General features: G+C 38.4%; 1 protein-coding gene and 1 pseudogene across 3 annotated transcripts; one reads left to right on the top strand and one right to left on the bottom strand.

The window, feature by feature from the left end:
• LOC103599539 overlaps positions 1 to 13,115 on the bottom strand; it is a 39,259-nt pseudogene extending 26,144 nt beyond the window's left edge.
• Positions 12,673 to 25,192, top strand: LOC103599536 (zinc finger protein 260-like). Of its 3 annotated transcripts, XM_008583690.1 has the most exons (6): positions 12,673 to 12,967; positions 15,178 to 15,354; positions 16,885 to 17,055; positions 19,415 to 19,541; positions 19,819 to 19,911; positions 20,849 to 25,192. In XM_008583690.1, the coding sequence occupies exons 3-6, from the start codon at positions 17,041 to 17,043 to the stop codon at positions 22,654 to 22,656; spliced, it is 2,043 nt and encodes a 680-aa protein (XP_008581912.1). In that variant the 5' UTR covers positions 12,673 to 12,967; positions 15,178 to 15,354; positions 16,885 to 17,040; the 3' UTR covers positions 22,657 to 25,192. The 3 variants fall into 3 exon arrangements, with proteins under 3 accessions (XP_008581912.1, XP_008581913.1, XP_008581911.1); XM_008583691.1 differs by lacking the exon at positions 15,178 to 15,354 and having other exon boundaries at positions 12,673 to 12,986; XM_008583689.1 differs by lacking the exon at positions 12,673 to 12,967 and having other exon boundaries at positions 15,007 to 15,354.
• Positions 25,193 to 25,572: the final 380 nt, after the last annotated feature.

A 25,572-nucleotide genomic window follows, 5' to 3' on the forward strand; every position in this document is an offset into this window, starting at 1 on the left:
GCGGGCCCTCGGTGGGCTCGAATTGGAGGCGTTGGTGTTGATTTCTGTTAACTGCTCTGGAATCCTCCGCCGTTGGAATCTGTCACTTGGGGATGTGGCGGTTGACTTGTGAGGGATATTCGTTGGGGTGAAGGCGGCGTCTGAGGTGTATGGGGTGATGCGCCCTTAACACATCCATGTTCACGAGAATATGTTGGGAGTTGAAAAGAAGGGAGAGACTGAAGGGTCGTTTCCTGTGGCAGTGACAGCGCGGTTCGCGATTGCGTCCCCTGCCCTGCGTGAGACATTGGGAGAGCCACTAGCCTTTAGGGAATGGTCAGTGAGGGTATGGGCGTAGTCATCTGGAGTTCTGGTTTTCGGGGTTTGAGGAGCCACAGGATCCACGTGAAAAGAGGTATCTGGGGAGTTGTGAATGGGGGCGAATGTGAGGTGCAAGAGTATGGAGGCATTATGGGTATCAGAGATAGGAGATGCTGGTGGGGTTAGGAGTTGGAGGCCTCAGGAGAGTAGAAGTTTGGATACCGTATGAATTTTCAGTGTACAGAAAAATCGAAAGAATTTCTGGGGCCTTATGCAGTTTATAATGATTCTGTTTCTAACTTAACTTTCCTTTTCGTATATGTTTCAAATCTTATATGAGTTTATCTTTGGAGGGCTGGACAGTTCACTCAGTTGTTTAGGGCGTGGTGCTAATAACACCAATGTCCAGGGTTCGATCCCTGTACTGGCCAGCTGCCAAAAAAAAAAAAAAAAAAAAATTGAGTAAAGATTTGAAAATATCTTCTAATTTTAAATGGTGGTCTCTATTTTTTCATCATAAAATTATATGCTTATTTTAAACAAAACAGACAAGTAAAAATCACCTTCAACTTACCACCTACACTATACTATACAAAATGTTTTGTATTTTTTAAATTTTATTTTCTAGTTTACATGCAGTAAATTTCACTGATTTGGTGTACAGTTCTATAGCTTTTCACAAATAGACTCATGTTACCACCACCATGATCAAGACACAAAACAGTTCTGTAGTTCGGATTTCTCCAGGATCACTGTCACTTCTGACACTCTCACAACTACAAGTTCAGAGGTCCCCAAGACCACTGTCAGTAATGATACCAACTGTAAATTTGGGGATAGTCAAGATCATCCTCATTTCTAACACCAACTTAAATGTTAGGGGGTCTCCAAGACCATCCTCAGGTTCAATAACATGATAGAATGCCTCTCAAAATTCAGAAAAGCCATTATACTCACAGTTACAGTCTATTACAGCAAAAGGATACAGAAAATCAGTAGAGGGATGAAATGCATAAGCTTCCAGTTGTCCTCTCCTGGTGGATTCATGCAGTCAGCACCTGTTTCTTCCAGAAACAATTTCTGAAAATATGCAGAATAATACCACTGAGGGAAGTCTGGCATACCCTTCGCATACAGAGATTTTTATTGGGGTTCAGTTGCACAGACATGGTTGACTGTCCAAATGGCTAATCTTAGTCTGTAGAGGTCGAGTTGAAACCTGCCGTTTCCCAGCATAAATCAGATTGTTAGCATAGACTATCTGGCATGGCCCACGGTCCTCAGGTAAACAAACAGTTATCAGGACATTCCAGGGACTTAGAGGTTGCCTCCTAGGAGTTGAGGGCAAAAGTAGAACCTCTCTTCAGACAAGATAAATTCTTTACTTTATACATTACCCCCCCTAAAATCCCTCTTACTGTCCATTGTCAACCCTTCCCTCCCCACTGCTAGCCCAGGCAGCTACTCATAAGTTTCCTGTCTTTCTAATTTTGCCTTTTCCATAATGTCCTAAAAATAGAATGATATAGTACATAACGTTTTGAGTCTGCCTTCTTTCACTTAGCATAGTGAAACTGACTTTCATCCATATCACGTCTATCAATAGTTTATTCTTTTTGTTACTAAATGGTATTTCATTATATGGATGAACCACAATATGTTTATATAATTATCAGTTGATAGGCATTTGGGTTTTTGGCTATTATGAATAAGATTTTTTTTTTCTTTTAGGTAAATACTTAAGAGTGGGATTGCTAATTTAACATAGGAAATAGCCAAACTGTTCTTCAAAGTAGTTGTACCATTTGGCACTCTTACCAACAGTGTATGAGAGTTTCAGTTGGTTCACATCTTTACCAAGACTTGGTATTGTCAGTTTTTGTCGTTATAGCTATTGTAGTCAGTGTGTAGTAGTATCTTGACTTGGGTTTAATTTTAATTTCTTAATGGCTAATAATGAAGGGCATCTTTTCTTTTGTTATTTGCCATCGGTATATCTTAACTGGTACAGTGTTTATTTTACTCATTTGTCTGTTTTTTAAAAAAGAGATTGTCTTATAACTGATATGGAAAACTTCTTTATTATGTATTCTTCCTACAAACTGTCAGTTATGTGTTTCACATAACCAATACAAATATTTTCCTCCAATTTTCTTTTTTTTTTTTTTTTTTTGTCTTTTTTCCGTGTCCGGCAACGGATCGCAACCCTCAGTGTTGCCCCCGTACCGGACCGGGGACCGGCAACGGGATTGCAAACCTCGGCGTTGCTCCCGCGCCTCGCTCAGCCAGTGAGCGGGAACCGGTCTGTATGTGGGATCCGAACCCTCGGGCGGGAGTGCCACCGCGCTTCCCAAGCGGCGCACTATCCAGTGCGCCACCGGGCCGGCCCTTTCCTCCAATTTTCAATATGCCTCTTCATTTTTTTCTTTGATGTTTATTGCAACTTTATTTTTAAAAATTATTTCCTTAGTTTTAGTTGACAGATAAAAATTATATGTATTTATGGTACACAACATGATGTTTTGATATATTGTATACATTGTGGGATGGCTAAATCAAACTAACATGTATTATCTAATATACTTATTTTTTTGTGATAAGACCATTTAAAATCTACTCTTAGCAGTTATTCAGTATACATTGTCATTAACTATAGTCACCATGTTGTACAGTAGATCTCTTGAACTTATTTCTCCTGTCTAACTGAAATTTTGTATCCTTTAACCAAGATCTTCCCAACCTTCTCCCCCTTCCCCTTAACCACCATTCTATTTCTATAAGTTCAACTTTTTAAAATTCCACATATAAATGAGATCATGTGGTATCATTTTCTTAACAGTGTTGTCTTAGTCCATTTGTGCTGCTGTAACAAAATACCTCAGACTGGGTAACTTATGAAGAACAGAAAATTATTTTGTCACAGTGTTGCAGGCTGAGAATACAAAAATCAAGGTGTCAGCATCTTGGGAGGCCTTCTTTCTGCATCTTCATCACATGGTGTAGCCCCTCCTGCAAAACCTTTTTACAGCAGCATTAATCCATTTATGGGTATCAAGCTCTTATGACCTGAACATCTCCCATTAGGCCCCACCTCCCAACACTATTGCATTGAGGATTAAGTTCTCAACACATGAATTTTGGGGGACACATTAAGACTATACCAAATGTATTTTGAAGAGCAAAGTTCTTCATCTTGCAAAAGCCATACACAGAGAAAAGAAGTGCCATAAACCAGTCATGCACAAAGTATTTTGTCTCACCCTTCTTTCTTTGGAGAGGAATAGGGAAAAACACAGGAAGAACTGTGTATAGTTTTCTTCCCCAAACTGTGGAAATGGTTCAAGTTTCTTTTTAATAAAAAATTTTATTTTAATCAAAGTCACAGAAAATGTTCATCTATTAAAAAGAGAAAGAAGGTGGCATCATGTATCTCAAAAAAAAAAAAATCGGGAGAAGTGTTTTGGTCCGTTTTGTGTTGCTATAAAAGAAATACCTGAGACTGGGTGATTTATAAAGAAGAGAGGTTTATTTGGCTTACAATTCTGAGACAGCTGCATCTGGCACAGGCCTCAGGCTGTCACTACTCATGGCAGAAAGTGGCAGGCTGCTGGTGGGTATGAGCAGATCACATGGTGAGAGGAAGCAAGAGAGAGAGAGGAGGTGCCAGAGTCCTTTAAACAACCAGCTCTCACAGGAACTAATAGAGCGAGAACTCACTCATTACTCCCTCTGCCCTGGGAGAGCACTAATCCATTCATGAGGGATCTGCCCCCATGACTCAATCAGTTTCCAACACTGCCACATTGGGGATCAAATTTCCACATGAGTTTTGGAGGGGACAAAACATCCAAACTCCATCATTCTGCTTCTGGCCTCCCCAAAACTCATGTCACTCTCATATACAAAATACAGTCATTCTATCCCAACAGTCCCAAAAGTCTTAGCTTGCTCCATCACCAACTTTAAAGCCCAAAGTCCAAAGTCTCATCTGAGACCAAAAGCAAAAGTCCCTCCAGCTGTGAACCTGAAAAACAAAACCAAATTTATCTACTGCCAAAATACAGTGGTGGAAAAGACATTGGGTACACATCCCCATTCCAAAGGGGAGGAATAGGCCAGAAGAAAGGAAAAACAGGCCCCAAATAAGTCTGAAACCCAGCAGGACAGACATTAAATCTTAAAGCTCCAAAATAATCTTTTTTGATTCCAAGTCCTGCATCCTGGGCACAATGGGGCATTTGGGCCCCCAAAGCATCAGGCAGCCTTGTTCCCACAGCTCTGCCAGGCACAGCCCAGTGGGCCACGCTGATGCCTGTGGCTTTTCCAGGCCTGCGTTGCATGTTATCAGTGGCCCCGAAGTTCTGGGATCCTGGTGGCAGCCCTGCTGCATTGGCTGTACTAGACATTTCCCTGGTGTGGCAGCTCTCTGTGGGGGCTCTGACCCCATTTTCCTGCTTGGCATTGCTTTAGTAGATGTCCTCTGTGCTGGCTCTGCCCCTGCAGCAGGTCTCTGCCTGGGCCCCCAGGCTTTTCCATACATCTCTGGAATCTGGGTGGAGGCTGCCATGCCTCCACTGCTCTCATGTCCTGCCAGCCTGCAGACTTAACACAATGTGGATGCCACCAAGGTTTCAGGCTTCTACTCTCCAGGGCTGCTGCACAAACCACACTTGGGGCTGCACCAGCTGGAGCAGCTGGGATGCTGGGAGCAGGATCTCGAGGGCAGCTGTGCCCCAGGTCTGTCCTCCAGGATAACTCAGTCCTTTTAGGCCTCAGGGTCTGTGATAGGTGGGGTGCCCTTCCAAACTTCTGAAATGCCTGCAGGGCTTTCCTCTCATTTTCTCCTCTATTAACATCTGGATGCCTCACTGCCAAGATAATGTCTTTAGCGACTAGTTTATCTGCTTCACCCTGGCATTGTTCTCTGGCTCTCTGCTTCTTTACCAACATGGCCAGGCTGCAAAGTTTCCAAATCTTTATGCTCTGCTTCCCTTTTAAATTATGGCTTTATGTTATGCCTTTGCTGCCATAACTCAGAGTAGGCTGTTAGAAGTAGCCATGCAGTGTCTTGAATGCTTTGCTGCTTAGAAATTTCTTTGGTCAAATGCTCTGGTTCACAGCTCTTAAGTTCCAACTTCCACAAAGTCCAAGGGCATGGACACAATGCAGCCAGGTTCCTTGCTATGGTGTAGCAAGGGTGATCTTTTGTCCAGTTCCCAATAAGTTCCTCATTTCTGTCTGAGACCTCATCATCCTCATGGCCTTTACTGTCCACATTTCTACCAGCATTCTGCTCACCACCACATAAGTCTCTAAGACATTCCAAACTTTCCCTCATCTTTTTCTCTTCTTCTAAGTCCTCCAAACTCCTCCAACCTTTGCCCATTACCCAGTACCAAAGATGCATCCACATTTTCAGGTATCTGTTTAGCAACACTCCACTCCTCAGTACCAATTTTCTGTATTAGTCCATTTTGTGTTGCTATAACAGAAATACCCGAGACTGGGTGATTTACAAAGAAAAGAGGTTTATTTGGCTTACAATTCTGGGACAGCTGCATCTGACATGGGCCTCAGACTGCCACTACTCAGCACGGAAAGTGGCAGGCTGCTGGTGGGTATGAGCAGATCATATGGTGAGAGGAAGCAAGAGAGAGAGAGGAGGTGCCAGGGTCCTTTAAACAAGATCTCGTTTGAACTAATAGAGCAAGAACTCACTCATTAATCCCCCCTCCCCTAGGGAGAGCATTAATCCACTCGTAAGGGATCCGCCCCCATGACTCAATCAGTTTCCAACACTGCCACATTGGGGATCAAATTTCCACATGAGTTTTGGAGGGGACAAAACATCCAAACTCCATCAAGAAGGGCTTGTCAATTGTGTTGAATGTGGAAGTGCACAAAACACAGATTCATACAATGAAATACTAACAACAGAAAAAATAAATGGCTTAGGACAACACATATCAAAGAAACGAATGTTACGAACATAAAGTAAATAAACTAGTTACATAAGAAAACACCTATTATATCTGTACCAGTTATCAATATATTGCCTCTCAGACCCAAATCTATCTTTCTAAGCCCTGTTTAGTGATACTGGAGTTTAACCATGGCAAGTCTTATTTAGCCTTTACTATTGGAGGGTATAGGAGAGAAATTACATGGTCATAGCATCAGGAAGGGACTTCTCTTTCTTGTTCTAGTGTGCTTTTTTTCCCCTATGGTATGGATGCCAGCATATTGGCATGCCGGAGTTCCAATGGCTGTGAATTCAGTGTTCTTTGCTTCCCGTGTACTGAATTGTGTTCCCCAAAGTCCATGAATTAGAAACGTAACCTCCACTGTGACAGTGTTAAGAGAATGGGAAATCCTATTATGGTAATCGAAAGATGGGGCCATGAAGAGGTGATTGGATTGTGAAGACCATGCCCTAGTAAATGGTTTAATAAGTTGATGCTTAAATGGTGGTCATGGGCATGGTTCTGAGAGATTTAAAAAGAGAGAGGTGAGGGCCGGCCCGGTGGCGCACTGCTATAGTGCGCCGCTTGGGAGTGCGGCGGCGCTCCCGCCGAGGGTTCGGATCCCACATACAGACCGGTTCCCGCTCACTGGCTGAGCGAGGTGCTGGCACGGCACCGAGGGTTGCGATCCCGTTGCCGGTCCCAGTCCGGTGCGGGCGCGACACTGAGGGTTGCGATCCGTTGCTGGACACCAAAAAAGACAAAAAGGAAAAAATAAAAAATAAAATAAAAAATAAAAATAAAAAAAAAAGAGAGAGGTGAGGAGGTTAGCCTCTCTCCGGCTTCTGTCTTTTTTTCAGTGTAATATCCTGTGTTGCTGAAGTGACCACCAAAGAAGGCCCTTACCAATTGTGTTCCTCAGAATTTGGACTTCCCAGCCTCTGAAACTGTAAGCAATAAATATTGTTTATTTACAAATTACCCAGTTCCAGGTATTTTGTTATAAGCAACAGAAACAGACTAATACATTACTGATGGGCTCCACCTCTACTGCACCCACCATTAGTTTCTCTGTCACTGGTGGGCCACTTTTTGTTTCACTGCCCTGCTGTAGGTTTCTCTTATACAATTACCTCTGGACCACACCCTCTCCAAGATTTCTTTCCCATTAGCAAGTTTCATTCCCATTGCTTATGGGTTCTTTGGAAAAGTTAACAAAATTGATATATGCCCAGCAAGAGTAATTAAGAAAAATGGAGAAAAACTCCCACAAATTATCTAGGAATATTACTGAAAACATTTTACAAATTTAACAACTTAGATGAAATGGGTAAATCCCTTCAAAAACATAATTCATCCAAACTGACTCAAGAAAACATAGAATATATCTGAATAGTTAAATAGGTATTATAAATTGAATTTCTAATTTAAAACCATCTCACTAAGCAAACTCTAAGCCCAAGTTATGTCTTTGGTTAATACTAACAAACATTTAAGGAGGAAATAATATTAAGCTTAGACAAATTGTTTCAGAAGATATAGGAAAAGAAAATGATTTTCGACTCATTATGTGAAGGCAGAATAATCCTGGCACCAAAAACAAACACACTGTAGGGCTGGACCCGTGGTTCACTCAGGAGAGTGTGGCGCTGGTAGCACCGAGGCCGCGGGTTCAGATCCTATATAGGGATGGCTGGTGTGCTCACTGGCTGAGCGTGATGCAGACAACACCCTGCCGAGGGTTGTGATCCCCTTACCGGTAAAAAAAAAAAAAAAAAAAAAAAACATTGTTAAAATAAAGGATAAATATAGGCCAATATCTTCCTTGAGCACAGATCTAAAATTCCTTACAAAATATTAGCAGATTGAATCCAGTATTAGTAAAAAGAGTAATACACAGTGACTGAACAAGTTTATTCTAGGGATGCATAGTATTTTTCTTTTCTTCTTATTTTTTGGCATGTAGGTTATCTGTATTTACTTTTTATTATTTTATTTTAAAATTTTATGTATAGTAAAATTTATATTTTTTTCATGAATAGCATTTTAAGATTTTGACAAAAGCATAGTGTCATGTAAACACTACATACCATTAGGATATAGAACAGTTCAATCACCTAAGAAAATTCCTTTGTTCTGCCCCTTTTTTGTTAAAACCCTTTCCATATCCCTATTCCCTGGCAACCATTGATCAAAAATGTGGATTCTCATTATCATGTCTTCTGAGTACAGATACTTATACAGTAGTTTAGAATTTAAAGCAAAATTAGCTAGACAGCTATATATTTTTGAAAATTAAGAAATGCATTTTAAATATGGACAAAGAAGAAAATAAGAATAATTAAAACTAGAAATTCTTTTTCCAACATGTTGAAACAATAACAAACAACCTATGTTCCTACAAAATAGATTAAACATTATCACCCTTTCCTATGTACTTGTTTATCTTCATTTCTGGAATGTCGGAATTTAAACACGTCATGCCATTTTACTCCTAAATATATTACCATGCATCCTGTATATAATAATAATAAATTTCTACACCTAAGAAAATAAACCATTCCATAATATCATTTAATATCCAGTTCCTGTTAAAAATTGTTTTTATACCATTTTTTGAGCTCAGGGTCAATATTTAAAAATTTCCCAACAGTCTTACACACACACACACACACACACACACACACACACACACTTTTTTTTTTCACTTAACTCGGGACACAATCAATGTTTGCCTGTTAAAATTGATTGGTATCTTTTTAGTTTGGCCTTTTTTCTCTGATACAGTATCCCACTTTTTTCCCCATGACATTGAGTTTTTGGAGTCACTTGAGCAATAGCCTTATAGAATATTCCACACTTCAGATACGTCTAATTGTTTTATTTTGGTGTTTTTAACCTGTTCCTTTATCCCTACTATTCTTATGAACCAGAAGTTTTTTCTAAGGCCTGGTTAGATTCAGGTTAAGCACTATTGACCCATATACCTCATAAATAAAGCTGCTTATTTCACAATGCATCACATCAGGATGCATGTAATAGTAATTTGAACTTTTATTAGTTAATCTAAGATTTTGCTTCTTTGCTTAAAGTGGTGACTGCCAATTCTCTCTGGTGAAAGGTATGCTTTTTCCTTTGCAGGTAGCAAATACTCTGTGAGGCAATACTTTGGCAAAGTGTTGGTTTCCTTCCTATTTCACATGTTTTTAGCTAATGTTTCTTTTTTGGCACTGAATGATGGTCCTTTCCTAAATTAATTATTTTCATAGGAGTTGCACAATTATGACTTTCTAATTGTATTGTTCCTATTATATTTATTAGAGACATTATTTTAAAAAGAACATTTCACTGTATTTGGTGAAAATCTTTCTCCAGTAAGGAAATTTCTTGGTTCTTACCTTTTGCCTTTTATCAGAGAAAGTTAAATTGCCCATCCCCTTTATTGGTAGCAAATGAAAGTATAAAGTACTTTCAATGAAAAAATTACTGAAAATAATACATGTCTGAATATGCAGGATGCAGAAAAAGTGTAAATAATAGCCTTAAATTTATAGCCTTAAATGTATAAATTACAAAACTATCTATGTCAACATGTTTGGGAAAAGAACAGCAAAATAAACAAAAAGAAAAAAGGAAGGAGGGAAAAAATAAAGGTAAGAGCAGAACTACTGAAACAGAAAACGTGTTCGGTACAAATGGTGCAGAAGATCAACAAATCAAAGTTTTTGAAGTTTGGCTCATACAGTTGGCTCTTTGAAACTACTAACTCCTGGTGAGACTGAACAAGATAAAAGGAAAGAAATCAAAATTAAATAATCAGTATGAAAATGGGACATCATTATAAACCTGTGGATAGTAATAGATAACAAGAGGATATTACATACAACTTTTTGCCAATCCATTTGAAAACAGATGAAATAACAAATTCCTAAAAAAAAAAAAAAAAAAAAAAAAAAAAGTTAAAAAATAACAAATTCCTAAAAAAAAAAAAAAAAAAAAAAAAAAACTGTTAAAATATACACAAGAAGTAGAAGATCTGAACAGACCTTAGTTACTAAAAATCTTCCTTGGCAGGGAGAGGGGGAGGTGGGAACAGGAAAAGGTTGGTAGATTGGGACAAAGTTACAGTTAGGAAGAATAAATTCTGTTGCTCTATGGTGACAGTAGCTAATAATATTGTATTGTATATTTCAAGAGAGCCAAAACAGAGGATCTTGAATGTTATAACCACAAAGAAATGATAAATGTTTAGGTGATAGATAGGCTAATTATTCTGATTGCATCATTATACAATATATGCATGTATTGAAACAGCAAATTCTACCCCATAAACAAGTATAAAATAATAATAATAATAATAAATAATAATAATAATAATAATAATAATAATAATAATAATAATCTTCCTTAAAGAAGGACCAATAGTTTATCAGGAATATTCTCCCACAAATTCAGGGAAGAAATGCTTCTAGTCTTATACAAACACCCAGCTCATTTTATGATGCTCACATAATTTAGCCACCAAAATCTGATAAGCATAGCACGAGAAAAGAAAATTATAAGCCAATCTTTCTCACGAATAGAGATGCTAACAAAATATCAGCAAACCAAATCCAGCAGTATATAAAAAGTTTAGCACATCATGAACAATTTGCATTAATCCCTGCAATGTAAGCCTGGTTAAACAGTCACAAATCAAGGAAGAAAAATCTTATGGTTAGTAGATGCAGAAAAAGTATTTAAAAAAATTCAACACCCACTCTGATAAAACTCTTAGGAAACTAGGAATAGAAGTATATTTGCTTAAGTTGATCAAGTGAATTTACAAAAATATTTGGTAAACATCATACTTAAATGGGAAACTTTGAAATCAGGAAGAAGACAAAAATGCTGCATAATCACATCCTTTCAACAGTTGACTGATGTCTCATCCTGTGCAATAGCTAAGAAAAATAAAGGTTTAAAAGTTGAAAAGGATGGAGAAAACTCACTATTTAAGGATGATATGACTGTTTATGTCAAAATACAGAATAATCTATACAAAAGTTATTAGCACTAATAAGACAGCTCATCAAGATTGCTTATCTGTATATGAGTAAATTGTAGTTTTCTATGTCACCAACAAAGAGTTAAACAATGAATTATAAAATACCATTTACAAAAGCATTGTTTTAAGTGTCATGGTATGAATCTAATAAAAATGCACGAGACCTCTAAAAGAAACATAAATTTTATTCAGATACATTAAAAAAGATCTAAGTAAATGTGATACACCATGTTCATGGATTGTAAGACTTTGTATTGTAAAGATGTCATTGCTTGTTTCAATGGTTTATAGGTTCAATGTAATCCCAATACAAATCCTGGTCACCCTTTTTTGGTAGTCGTTGACAGGGTGATTTAAAAGTTCTATGAAAATATAAAGGCCCCAAAGAGCAAAGCTACTCTACAGAAAAAGAATATGGTAGGAAGCCTTGCTTTATCACAGTTCAAGACTTAGAAAGCTCCCATACTTGAGACAGAAGAGTATTGGCCCAGGGATAAACAACAGAGTGATGATACAGAACAGCGTCCAGAGTCAGCGCCATTTAGATACAGAGAATTGATTTGTGATAGAGATTGCAATACGAAGCACTTGGGAAAACATCGACTTTAAATAATGATGTTGGGATAATTATCTGTACGGGAAAAAAAGAAAGTTGATCCCTATATCACAGTATTCACAAAAACAAATGTCTGGTGGGTTATGACTATTCAGGATACACACGATTCTTCTGATACAAGTGACTTTCTTTTGCCGTGGACTGTGACTGCCAGTGTCTGCTCCACAACCTTTTTTTTTGGCCGCGCTTCTTTACCCCTCACACCACACATCCAGAGCGCTCTCCCTTCTGTTCCTCCAGATCCCCTTCTGTACGGATCCAAACCTTTTCAATATGGCCTTTCCTTTCGTGTAGTTTTAAAAAACTACGAAGCACAGAGGGCGCAGCCATTTGTCGCTTAGGTGTGGCCTGTGACTGGTTTGGCTCGCGAAGACTGTAGGAGAAAGCGCAGAAATGGTACTGAGCCTGCGCTACACGGACTCCGGCTGCGGAGGTGGGAGGACAGGCGATAGCTGCTGCTTTCCTACCTCGTCGGCTGAACTCGGTGGCCTGGAATGGCTGTCTTGCTCTCTGTACGGCACACCTTCCAAGATGGCCTCTCCCAACACAACGCAATACATGGGCGCAGCCATATTGACGACAGACTGTTCCTTTGGGAACCAGGATCTGCGTTTGTGGGCGGAGTCCTGCCTTCCGGAGTGCTACTGAGGCTGCGCAGTAGCGTGGGCGCCGGCAGCCGGCCCCGTGAGCGGAAGCAGAAGTGGTGTGTCGGAGTGTCGCCTCGCCTGGCGTAATAACAGTACTCGACTTTGAGATGACATTTGATTTCTGCAATAGACTTTAATACTCCGGGGGCGGCGAGGGGACTCCGTGACTTGGAATGTGGTTTGTGGCGGGTGCTGGAAAGGGGCCGATGTTGAAGGCGGCTTCGGGGCTGTTTGAGTCTGGGGCAGCCTGGAGCGGCGTCGTGTTTACAGGAGAGGACCGAGGAAGCGGGGAAAGGCCGTTTCTGTGGGCGGTGACAGCCGGGCTCTGCACTTTCTTCCCAGCCGGAGAGGAAGGCGTTGGGAGATGATGGAGGGGGCCATCGGAGTATGGTTGGTGAGGACAGGGAATCAGGGTTAGTCGTCTGAGGGTCCAGTGGTCCCAGTTTAAGTATCCAGAGGGCCCGTGATGTCCATGTGAAAATAGGTGTCTGGGGAGCTGTGAATGACGGGGGGTGGGGGCGGGGAGGCGGGAATATGGGCATCCGTGGGAGAGGCTGGTGCGGTTGGAACGTGAGGCGGCATATGGTGGACGGACATCTGGGTGCTGTACTAAGCACGGGCGTATTATATTTCCCAGTGTTTTATGCTGAAGAATTTCAAGCATACAGAAAAGTTGAAAGAATAGCAAAATGGTCACCTGTATACCCACCACCTAGATCCATGCATTGTTAAAATCGTGCCATAAATGCCTTGTGTGCGCCTGCGTGCGCGCACAACTGTACACACTTGGAATAATGTTGTAATCCCAGCTTTGTGACAGTTCTGCCATTTGTTTGTGTGACTTTGGGTAAGGTACCCAAGTTCTATGTCAGTTTATCTATTCAAATAAATTGGGGGTATCCACTTCGTGGGTGTGTTTCAAAGACGGAGTGAGATAGTGTATTTGAAGTCACTGGGAAAGTACCGTCATACAAAATACCGTAGACTAAGTGGCTTAAACAAGAGAAATTTGTTTTCTTATACTTCCGGAGGCTGGAAATCTGCGATTAGGGTGCCAGCATGGTTGGGTTCTGTTGAGGGCTCTTTTCTTGGCTTACAGATGGCTGCCTTCTCACTGTGTCCTCCTATGATGGGGGTGGGGGTGGGAGTAAGGGGGAAGCAGGTTCCCTCAGTGTGAAATTAATTATTCACAGCCAGAGTTAATTCTTTAACAATCAGCACTGGTAGGAGAACCTAGGAAATCCAGCTGGAGTTTTGTGTGAAGATGAAGTCTCAAAAAGAAAATCGTGGATTTTAGATTTTAGCTGAGACTTTCATAGCATAGCAGAGTTTAAGGATACAGGCTGTCTTCAGAGGAAGACAGTCTGTATTTGTTTTGCTTTTTTGTAGGCAAGAGGTTAGTTTAATTGTGGTATAATTTACTTGCAGCATTCATCAATTTTTCATACAATTCCATAAGTTTCACAAATATATACCATTGTTTAACTAACACTTGAATCAATGTATAGAACCTTTCCATCAGCCCCAAAAGCTTCCTTGTGCACCTTTACATTTGGGCCCATCCCCCCCATCTTCTCTTTTGTAACCACTTATGTGTTTTCTGTAGTTACATATATCTAATATTTCATACAAATTGAATTATACTGTAGACAGTCTTTGGTGTTTGGTTTCTTTCAGGAAGAATAATGATTTTGCATGTATCATTAGTTTGTTCCTTTTTGCTGCTGGGTAATATTCAGTGGTACATATATACCACAGTATGTTTATCCATTCCCCAGTTGATGGGCTTTTTTTCTTTTGGTAGATTTTCGACATTATAAAGATGCAGTGTACATTCACATACAAGTCAAAGTGGCTGTACCTTTTGTATTTTCAGCAGCGATTCATGAGAGTTCTTGTTACTCCACACTCTTGTCAATACTTAGTATTATCAGTTTTTAAAATTATAGCCATTCCACCATGTGCATAGCAATATTTTCTTTTGGTTTAAATTTGCTATAATTATGCAACTTAAAGCAACTTTTTATATACTTGATTTGTCCTCCATCTTTTGATAAAGTATCTGTTCAAATCTGTCGTTTATTTTTATGTTGGATTGTTTGTTCTCTTATTAAGTTGGGAAGGTTCCTTATATTTTGGAGGCAGATGTCCTTTGGTCAGGTATATACTTTGCAAATATTTTATCCCAACTTGTGGCTTAATTCTCCACTTTTATTAATAGTATCTTTTGAAGATGAAAAGTTTTTATTTACTATTTAGGAAGTCTAAATTTTTGAATTATTTCTTTTACTCTGCTTCCTATTTTAGAAATATTTGCCTAATCCAAGGTCACTTAAAATTTTTCTATTCTTCTAGAAGTTATGTAGTTTTAATTCTTATATCTATAATCCATTTGGAGTTAATTTAGGTATGTGGTGTGAGGTAAACATGAATATCCAATCGTTTTGAGAGTATTTGTTAAACATTTTATTTCTCATCATGCTCATTCTTTTATCTAACTTCTGGAATATATGGATTATATATAAAATAGCATTTTAAATGTACTTGTCTGCTACTTCTATCACTTTTGTGATTTTTGGTCTGTCTCTCTTTCTTGATTTTCAGCCTGGCAGTGGATCTTATTTTCCTGCTCCTTTGCATTTCTGGTAAATTTTGATTGGATGTCAGACATTGGCAGTTTTACGTTGTTATTTGCTGAATTTTCTTCTATTTCTTGAATGTAATTAAGTTACTTGGAAATGGTTCAACTCAACTGAGGTTTGCTTTTAAACTTCTTGTTAGGTGGGTCCAAAACTGTCTTTTTTTCTACAAATCCTTTGTCTTTATTACTGAGGCAATACCCTTAGACTCTGTTTGAAGACAACTAGATGCTTGACTTTTCCTTTCTTGGTTTTCTCTAAAATGGAATAATCATAGTCGGTATCTCATAGGGTTGTTATGAAGATTAAATGAGACAGTAACATGCTTAAAGCAGTCCCTTATCTGAATAAAAAGTTTTCCCTTCCCCCCAAAAAAGACATACAGATGGCCATCTGGTATATGAAAAAATGTTCAACATCACTAACCATCAGAGAAATGCAAATTAAAATCATAATGAGATATTACCTCACACCTGTTACAATGGAAAAAATAAAGATAACAAAAAAGTTGGCAAGAATGTGGAAGAAAAGGAACCCTTGCACCCTGCTGGGGAAATGTCAGTTAGTATAGCTGTTATGGAAAGCAGTATGAGGTTCTTTAAAAAATTAAAAATAGAACTACCATATGATTCAGCAATCCCACTACTGGGATTATGTATTCCTGGATATATGTATTGAAACAAAATGAAATCAGCATCTTGTAGAAATATCTGCACTCCTGTGTTATTGCAGCATTATTCACAGTAGCCAAAACATGGAATTAACTTAAGGGTCCATCAGTAGATGAATGGATAAAGAAAATTTGGTAAATATACACAATGAAATACTATTTACCCATAAAGAGATGAAAATCCTCTTGTTTGTGACAACATGGGTGAAACTGGAGGACATTATGTTAAGTGAAATAAGCCAGGCACTGAGAAATACCAAATGGTCTCACTTATATGTGGCATCTAAAAAAGTTGAATTCATAGAAGTGGAGAGTAGAATTACTACTACTGCATTATTACCAGGGGCTGGGGGGGAGGGGAAGAAGTTGGGGAGCTGTTGGTGAAAGAATACAAAATTTCAATTAGGTGGGAGGAATAAATTCAAGAGATCTCCTGTATACCACAGTGACTAGAGTTAATAAGAAGATATTGTATTCTTGGGCCGGCCCGGTGGCGCACTGCGCTAGTGCGCCGCTTGAGAAGCATGGCGGCGCTCCCGTCGAGGGTTCGGATCCCACATACAGACCGGTTCCCGCTCACTGGCTGAGCGAGGCACGGGGGCAACACCGAGGGTTGCGATCCCGTTGCCAGTCCCGGTCCGGTACGGGGGCGACACCGAGGGTTGCGAACCGTTGCCGGACACGGAAAAAGACAAAAAAAAAAAAAAAAAAAGATTATTGTATTCTTGAAAATTGCTAAGAGAGTAGATTTTAAGTGTTGTCACCACAAAAAAAGAAAGGTAAGTATGTGATGTGAGGTAATGTATATGTCAATGAGCTTGATTTAGCCATTTGACAATGTATACTTATTCCACAACATGTTGTACATGATAAATATATACAATTTGTATTTGTCAATTTTAAAAAATAATGTAATACAAAGAAAAAATGTTCCCTTGCATGTATTGAAACTTGCTTTTATTATTATTTCCACATCAAACAAATCTTTGTTTGAATCTGTAGATGCTGGCATCTTAGAATAAGGCAGCTCCTTTAATGGAAAAAAAGTAGATCTTAAGTCCAGAAATTCATCCTTGCTTAGGACACCCTTGATGAGACATTACCAGAATTTCAGGACAGATACTAAAATTGCTGGCCATTTCCTGAAAGCTGCTGAAAATGACTGAGCTGCAGGTGAGTTGTTTATTTCTCTGTAGATTTGTGGATGTTCATAACAGCATGTACAATCAAAGAGAACAATGTAGATAGATAAATGTAGATAGATAAACAATGGCTGAGAGGGGTATGCTTAAGACTGGGAGACAGAATAAATTATCAAGAGTAGCTAATCAGGAAGAGAGTTCTAACTGTGTATGAGGGTCTTACAAGGTGCTAATAATTAGAAATTTGCCACATAAATAGCAGGATCTAGAACTAAGTTTCAAACACTTCTGTGGTAATACTGGCAACCATTACAAGTGAATAAAAACAGTTAAAAAAGATTTACCTTGTTCAGAAAGAGGAAGCACATGAATTCTTTGAGGTCAGTAAATATTTCCTGGACATTAAGTGTAAAGAAATGTCTTTGGTATTCCTCTTACTCTTCAGGTTTTCTGTTCCAGAGAAATGGGAGAATGAGTCCAGTAAAGTCATCTTCCAAGTGACTCTATAAAAGATATAAAAGGCACAGCTAGAAAATCTTGAAAATCTTTTCTTATCTGTAAAAAGGAGATAATAGTGCTTACTTAAGGGTTATTTTGCAGATAATTGTGTTAATATATGTAAAATGTTTAGAATGATGCACAGCATATAGTAAGAGCTCTCTGTTTTCTTTTATGAGCATCATGGTTTAATATGTAGCACAATCAATTTCTAAAACATAATTCTGAGTATAACATATTTTTGTATATGAAAAACACTGCAGGGGTTACCAGCTGTTGGTGGAAAATGTGTGCACTTGCTCCAAAACCTGTTACTGCCTCTCACATGGGCATCTTTTCTCTTCAGCCTCTTTTCTTGTCTCACTAAATTAGATTTTGAGCATCCCTAATCTGAAAATCCAAAATCCGTTATCCTCCAAAATCCAAAACTTTTTCAGTGCCAACATGACACTCAAAGGAAAGGCTCATTGGAGCATTTCAGATTTTGGGATTTTGGATTAGGGATGATCAATTTGCTATGTATATGCAAATATTCCAAAATACAAAAAAATCTGAAATCTGAAACCCTTATGGTCCCAAGCATTTTGGATAGGGGATACTCAACCTGTATTTGCAGTTCCTTAAACCCAGAATAGTGTTTAATACCTTTACACATGTTGCTGTCTTCTGAAAGACACTGGTCCCCCATCTCTTCCATTTCTGACTGTGAAACACACTACTAATCATGCGAAGTGTATGCCCATCTTGACCTCTTTTTCAGAACTATTATTTCCTTTTAAGGAAATGATAGCCCACAAATTAGCTATAGAATACCTCTGTCATAACCCTTGTTTAACCTTAATACTTTGACATATATAAACTCTCCACAGAGGAGTGTATTTCCCACTCTCTGCAAGATCAGAAACTACTTGAAGGCTGGACCATGCTTTATTTATGTTTTTATTGCAATATGTATAGTGGGTAACATTAAATGCTGCTAAGCTGGGTTATGGATGGTTTTTAGGTAGCTCAAAGGTTTAAGAGACATTTAACATTGTATGAATAAATAAAGAGTAAAGGAGTGAGTGAAGAATGCACAAAGAATTGTTTTAATGGAATCCACACACAACGTGTAAATCAAAACTAGATGCAGAACAATCTTCGTTCATAAATTTTCATAGTAAAAATAATGAGAACCATGTCCTATATGTCTGTAAAACTACATGACTACGCCACTTGTTGGGTTAGGGCCGTAGCTATGCTAATCGTATGGCTAAAGCATTTCATAACTAAAGCCAAAACATTTCATTATTTTAGTATACTAAGTTTCCACTTGTATTGTCAGGGCTAGGGTTCAGACCCTTCAAACCCATTGTACAGACTGGGTCACATACCCCTCACATGCCAGGCTGTGTCATAGACCCCTCACATGCAGGTCCATGCTAGGTAATTGGGAAAGATCCGGGAAGCCACTGGCAGACAACACGAGCTCAGTCCTCAGCAGTAGCAGCAGCAGCAGCAGCTTACAGCAAAAGCAGCTTGCAGCAGAGGCAGCAGTGGTGGTGGCCTCTTGAGGCATCCTGGGGGCACTGGCAACAACAGCTTGCAGCAACAGCCTCCAGCAGCAGTAGCGGCCTCCCTGTGGCCCCCCTGGGGGCAAGGGGTGCTGTGGATCAGAGCAACTCATCCTTTATACTTAAGTCCATAACTCAGGACACCTAAGTGCCCACGTGCATCTACATCAGACAATAGCCAAGGAACACCTGGGTGCATGTGCATATTTTTGTCAAATGCTTGGCAAGATTCTGAACATCTGAGGGGCCCTGACCATTTTCCTCTGTTTTCCCTACAAGGTCTTTTATACTTTGCCCCAGTATATTATCTCCAAGTTAAAAAGGATTTTGTTGTTACAGGGCTTATTGACATTCAATGATGTGGCCATTGATTTCACCTGGGAGGAGTGGCAGCTATTAGACCCTGTTCAGAAGAACCTTTACCAGGATGTAATGTTGGAAAATTATAGCAACTTAATGTCATTGGGTAAAGACAATTTTCCTAAATATCTCAGTGTAAGCCCATTAATTGCCTGTGTTTTTTCCATTGCAACAATTTATGGATACTCTGTTATCCTCAATGATTTTGCACTTGGACTTTTAGAACTTATTTTCTTTGTGATCATACAGTGACTGTACATACTTTCACTTTCCAAATGAAAGGTTTCTATTTTGCTAAGATTTAAATTGTGCATTCCCTGAAACAGAACTTTTTCTTATAGGTTTTAATACTGCTCAGGTTCTCTGTGATTACCTCTTAACAGGTTATCAAGCTACGAAGCCAGAAGCAGTGATCCAGTTGGAGAAAGGAGAACAAGGAACAATAGAGAGGGAATTCCCAAGTCAGTGCAGTCCAGGTGAGTGAAACCAATGCAGTGGGAGATAGTGAAAAGCAAAGTACCAGTTGGCTGTTGATGGGTTACAACCCTTGTTATTTTAATACTTTTTCTCATCATCTCGGAACCTTTAAAGGTGACTTAGAGTGAGTGAAAAGAGGTCTGCAATATGAATGATCTATCCTCCTCTTACAGTCTGCCTTTGTCCATTTGTGCTGCTATAACAAAATACCTGAGATTGGGTAACTTATGAATAACAGAAATGTATTTCTCACAGTCATTGAGCTGCGAATCCAAGATCAAGGTGCCAGCCTCTAGTGTCTGGTGAGGGCCTTCTTGTTGCATCCTCACATAGTGAAAAGCAGAGGACAGTAGGGATGAACTTTGTATCCTCACATGCAGAAGAGGAAAAAGGAGTAAATCCATGCTCACAAGCCCTTTTTATGATGGCAGAGCCCTCATGACATAAACACATCCTATTAGGCCCCACCTCTTAACACTGCTGCATTGGAGATTAAGTTTCTAACAGATGAATTTTGGGGGACCTCTTTAGACCATAGCACCATCCTTCCATATATGACTCCTAGGAGAAGATGTGCCTCCTTTTACCTACTCTGAATCAGATCCTTAACTGTTTTATTTGGACCCTGCTTTTTTGTTTAGTCATTCTTCTTTTGCTTCTTTTTCATTCTTCTGTTAGACACAACCACCCTCATCACCTCCTATTAATATTCATATAACTCTTCTATTATGCTTTCAAGTATTCATAGGATATTTTCCAAGTTTGATGACCCCTTGCCCACAGTTCATAACTTATTATTTGTTTCTCTTATTGAATGTCTCAGGCTTATCTTGTATACTTGCTAGATCACTTTCTGAATTCTCTTTGGATATTTGAGATTCTATCCCTCTCCATTTCATGATAATGGTAGGATTTATTGATTTTTTTTTTCTCTAGAAGTAATTTGGCAAGTTTATGATTGGTATCGGGAAGATTTTGAGAGAGATGAACCTGTGGAGAGAGATTGTAAAAATAATACATTGAGAAAAATATTTTCTCCGAGCAACTTTGTTCCATTCAGAGAAAGACCCTGTAAATGTGACTCAAGAGGATTAAGTTTGAAACAAAATTCAGATTCAAATTTTCCAAGTAAAAACCATGCAGAAATGAACTCTGATGAATTAAATGCTCAGGAGGAATCAGTTTTCTGTACTGAACATGAAAACTCCCACCCTCAAGGCCAGTACTATGAACGTAATTTATATGTAAAGGCTTTCAGCATGGCGACAAATTTTAAAAGACGTCACAGAATTCACACAGAAAGGAAACCTTATGAGTGCAGTGAATGTCAAAAATCCTTTCGATATAAGTCAAAGCTTACCATACACCAGAGAACTCATACAGGAGAGAAGCCGTACAGATGCAGTGAATGTCAAAGAGCATTCAGTACAAAATGTCATCTCACTCTGCACCAGAGAACTCATACAGGAGAGAAACTGTATGGATGCACTGAGTGTCAGAAAGCCTTCAGAACAAAGTATCATCTCATCCTACACCACAGGATTCATACAGGAGAGAAGCCCTATGAATGTAAAGAATGTGGAAAAGCTTACCGGGAGAAGACAAAGCTCAGATTACATTACAGAACACATACAGGAGAGAAACCTTTTGAGTGTAGCGATTGTGGAAAAGGTTTTATGCAGAAGTCAAATCTGATTATCCATCAAAGAATTCATACAGGAGATAAACCCTATGGATGTAGAGAATGTGAAAAAGCCTTCTGTAGTAAGTCTCAGCTTGTTGTTCACCAGCGAATTCATACAGGAGAAAAATCCTATGAATGCAAAGAATGTGGGAAAGCCTTTAATAAAAACTCACACCTCATAACACATCAGAGAGTTCATACAGGAGAGAAGCCTTATGAATGCAGTGAATGTAGAAAAGCTTTTATACACATATCACAGCTCATTGTACATCAAAGAGATCATACAGGAAGAAAACCTTATGAATGCAAGGAGTGTGGAAAAACCTTTAATAAAAAGTCACACTTCATAACACACCAAAGAATTCATACAGGAGAGAAGCCTTATGAATGCAGTGAATGTGGAAAAGCTTTTATAGACAATTCACAGCTTGTCGTTCATCGAAGAATTCATACAGGAGAGAAGCCTTATGAATGCAGTGAATGTGGAAAAGCTTTTATAGACAATTCACAGCTTGTCGTTCATCGAAGAATTCATACAGGAGAGAAACCTTATGAATGCAGGGAATGTAGGAAAGCCTTTAATAAAAAATCATCCCTCATAACACATCAGAGAATTCATACAGGAGAGAAGCCTTATGAATGCAGTGAATGTGGAAAAGCTTTTATAGACAAGTCACATCTCATTGTCCACCACAGAACTCATACAGGAGAGAAACCCTATGAATGTAGTGAGTGTGGAAAAGCTTTCATACGAAAGGCAATGCTTATTGTACATCAGCGAACACATACAGGAGAGAAGCCCTTTGTTTGTCTTGAATGTCAAAAAGCCTTTAGCAGTATGGCAATGCTTAGTAGGCATCAGTTGATTCACACAGGAGAGAAACCCCATGGATGCAATGAATGTGGAAAAGCCTTCCGCCAAAAAAGTCATCTTATTATCCATCGACGGTGCCATACTGGAGAAAAGCCCTATGGATGCATTCCATGTGGTCAGATCTTCAACCAGAAGTCACAGCTCATTAGACATCAGAGACATCACACAGGAGAGAAAGCATATTAATGGAGTCAGTATGGGAAATCCTTTTTTGAGAAGTAGTGCCTTAGTGTTCAACAGAGAAATCATGCAGAGAGAAACTTTATCTGTGTAGTGAATGTGGGAAAACTTTCTCTGTCAAAATTCTTTCTCACTTCCCATTAGGAAATTCATACAAAAAAGAAATGTCAGGAACACAGTGCTGGAAAGACTTCAGTGAGATGTCAAATCTCAGTGAATATAAGAGAATTCACACAAGAGTGAACCCGTGAATGCACAGAAAGTTGGGATACTTTCCCATTAATTTTAGCCTTTAGAATCATCAGAAAACTTATCCAGGAGAGAGATCTTTTAAATGCAGTGAACATGGAAAAACTGTCTCCCAACAATGTAGCCCCATATTTCATTAGAGAAAGACAGTATGAATCAATTGAAAGGTAGAAATCTTTAGAAGATAAATACCATTATATGTCATGAGAAATGAAATCTTGTTGGTACAACAAATATTTTTGCATAGGCCATCATAAAATAGGCAATTTTTGAGGAAAAACCTTATGAATGCTGCGACTCATGGGTTATCTTCCAAACAAGTGAATTTTCCTAACAAAGAATATAGAGGACTAAAGACTTGTGGGTAGGAATGCCTCTGGCATAAAGTCTAAACTCAGTGTGCATCAGAATGTTTATTGAGGAGAAATAGTAAAGTGTAATAATAGTTATTTGCATATAACTGTGATTTACATATAAATAATTTTATAATAAAAGTTTTGATCCTGCCATATTATCATATATTTATAGAAAACATAACACAAAGTAGTTGATTATGAAAAGCAGGAAACTTCAGTATGCTAAATGACACTTTGTTACATGTCTGAATATGTGATAGTCAAAGCAGTAACTTAAGGTCCTAGATGTATGTGTTTGCTTTGTGTCTTAGTGTTTTTTGTAGAACATGTATATAATGATTTTCAAATTTTATGAGGTGATGAGAGAAAGTGATCTATAATGGAATTCTTATTTCAGTTTGTATGTGTAGTTTTCAACAGAATGCAACATCCTTGTAAATTTTTATATATCATATAAATTGCAATGGAAACAATCATGTTTAAGTTTAAATAAGAACTCTAATACCAATGTATTTTTTTCTCTACTCATATATGTACTTTATTCATATATGCAAATGAATCTGGTAGTTATTTTTATGCCATTTGAATAAGTTTTGAAAACCAAATTGTCTTCTAGTTATCAGTCAGAAAAAAATCCATTAAAAATAGTGAGGCTTAAGAGTGATTAGTAATTGCAACTATTCTGTCCCCAGCTGAGTTTTGAAAAAGTAGAAGCTGTTGTTTTCAAAGAAATGAAGATTAAAGTGTCACCTCTGTTGGTGGTATTGTTCAAATGGGGAATGTGGTTTGTACATATGATCAGATGTGCTTTTCACTGCTTCCCCCAGAAAACCTAGTATATTGTTTCCTAGGGCTGTTGTAACAATGTACTACAAACAGGGTGGCATAAAACAACAAATTAGGCTGTAAGTCTGAAACCAAGGTGTTGGCAGGGCCATGCTCCCTCTGAAAGCTGAAACCTTCCTTGCATATTCCTAACTTCTGTTGATTTGCTGGCAATCTCTGGCATTATTTGCATAACTCCAATCTCTATCTTTGCATTCACATGTCTGTCTACATCTGTGTCTTCACATTGTCATTTTATAAGGACACCAGTCATATTGGGTTAGAAATCCATTGTACTTCATTATGAATTACTTCTTTATTTTTATATCATGCTAAAATATATATAAGGATTGCCATTTTAAGCATTTTTAAACATAAAATTGTGGGGAATTAATTACATTCACAATGCTGTCTTACCACCACCATCTCAATCTATTTCCAGAACTTTTTTGTCATCCTAAATGTAAACATTGTGCCATTAAGTAATAACTTCACATTATTCCTAACCCTCCAGTTTCTGGTAACCTCTGATCTACTTCTGTCTAAGAAACTTTTGATCTCATCTGCAACTACTCTGTTTCCAAATAAGGTCATATTTTGAAGTACTGGAGGTTAGGACTTCAACATATCTTTTTTTGGGAGGTGGGACACAATTCCATCTACAACATCTTGTAACTTGGATGTAACTCCATGAAGACAGCCTGAGAAAAGATCCAGGCAGATACTCACACTCATCATGCCTCTGCAGTGCAGACTGAGAAAAAACAATTTGCATATCTGCTTTTTGAAGTATGCTCTGGATCCCATACCAATGGTGCTTAGCAGTGTAACAGCGGATAGGAGAAGAAACATCTCATTTTGCTGACAAGCTAACCCAAACAGAAAAAGGAGTATAGACTGTGTGTAACAACTATTTTGATAATGCACAAATGTGATATTTTATTCATAGCAGTAGCTATTTCTTGCACTTGCTATTTCTGTATTGCTTGGAATTCTCTTTTACTCCTCTTAATAGTTTACTTTTTAATTGTTGAGAATTCTTCAGATTACTGGTATGATTTCTCTCCTGCTGAACCCTGATAAAATACCTTTTATTAAATTTGAAAAATATATAAAACATTTATATTTTTCTATATATAGACATGTATAGACTAGAAAGGAGAAAAAGGTAATAAAAGGAAGAATTCATGAGGGCTATTATTACTATTGTGAAGATTAGGAGCAAGGGGAGAGATTCAATCAGAAGAGCCTATGTCATGCTCAAGTGTATGTATAATATTCTTCTCCCCTCATATCTGTATAGGTTCTATCTATTTTTTGAGCTGCATCAAAATACATAAACATTCCATCTTTACACTTTAGTAACTATGATCAGGGTAAAAATAATTTCCTGATGCTGTTTCTTGAAGTTCACTGATCCTCTGGCATCTTAATTCTGCTATATAGTAGCTATAATAAATATTTAATTCAGATTTTTTTTCTCCCAATAGTA

This window comes from Galeopterus variegatus, unplaced genomic scaffold (genome assembly GCF_000696425.1).
Source record: "Galeopterus variegatus unplaced genomic scaffold, G_variegatus-3.0.2 Scaffold2997, whole genome shotgun sequence".
Taxonomy (NCBI): domain Eukaryota; kingdom Metazoa; phylum Chordata; class Mammalia; order Dermoptera; family Cynocephalidae; genus Galeopterus; species Galeopterus variegatus.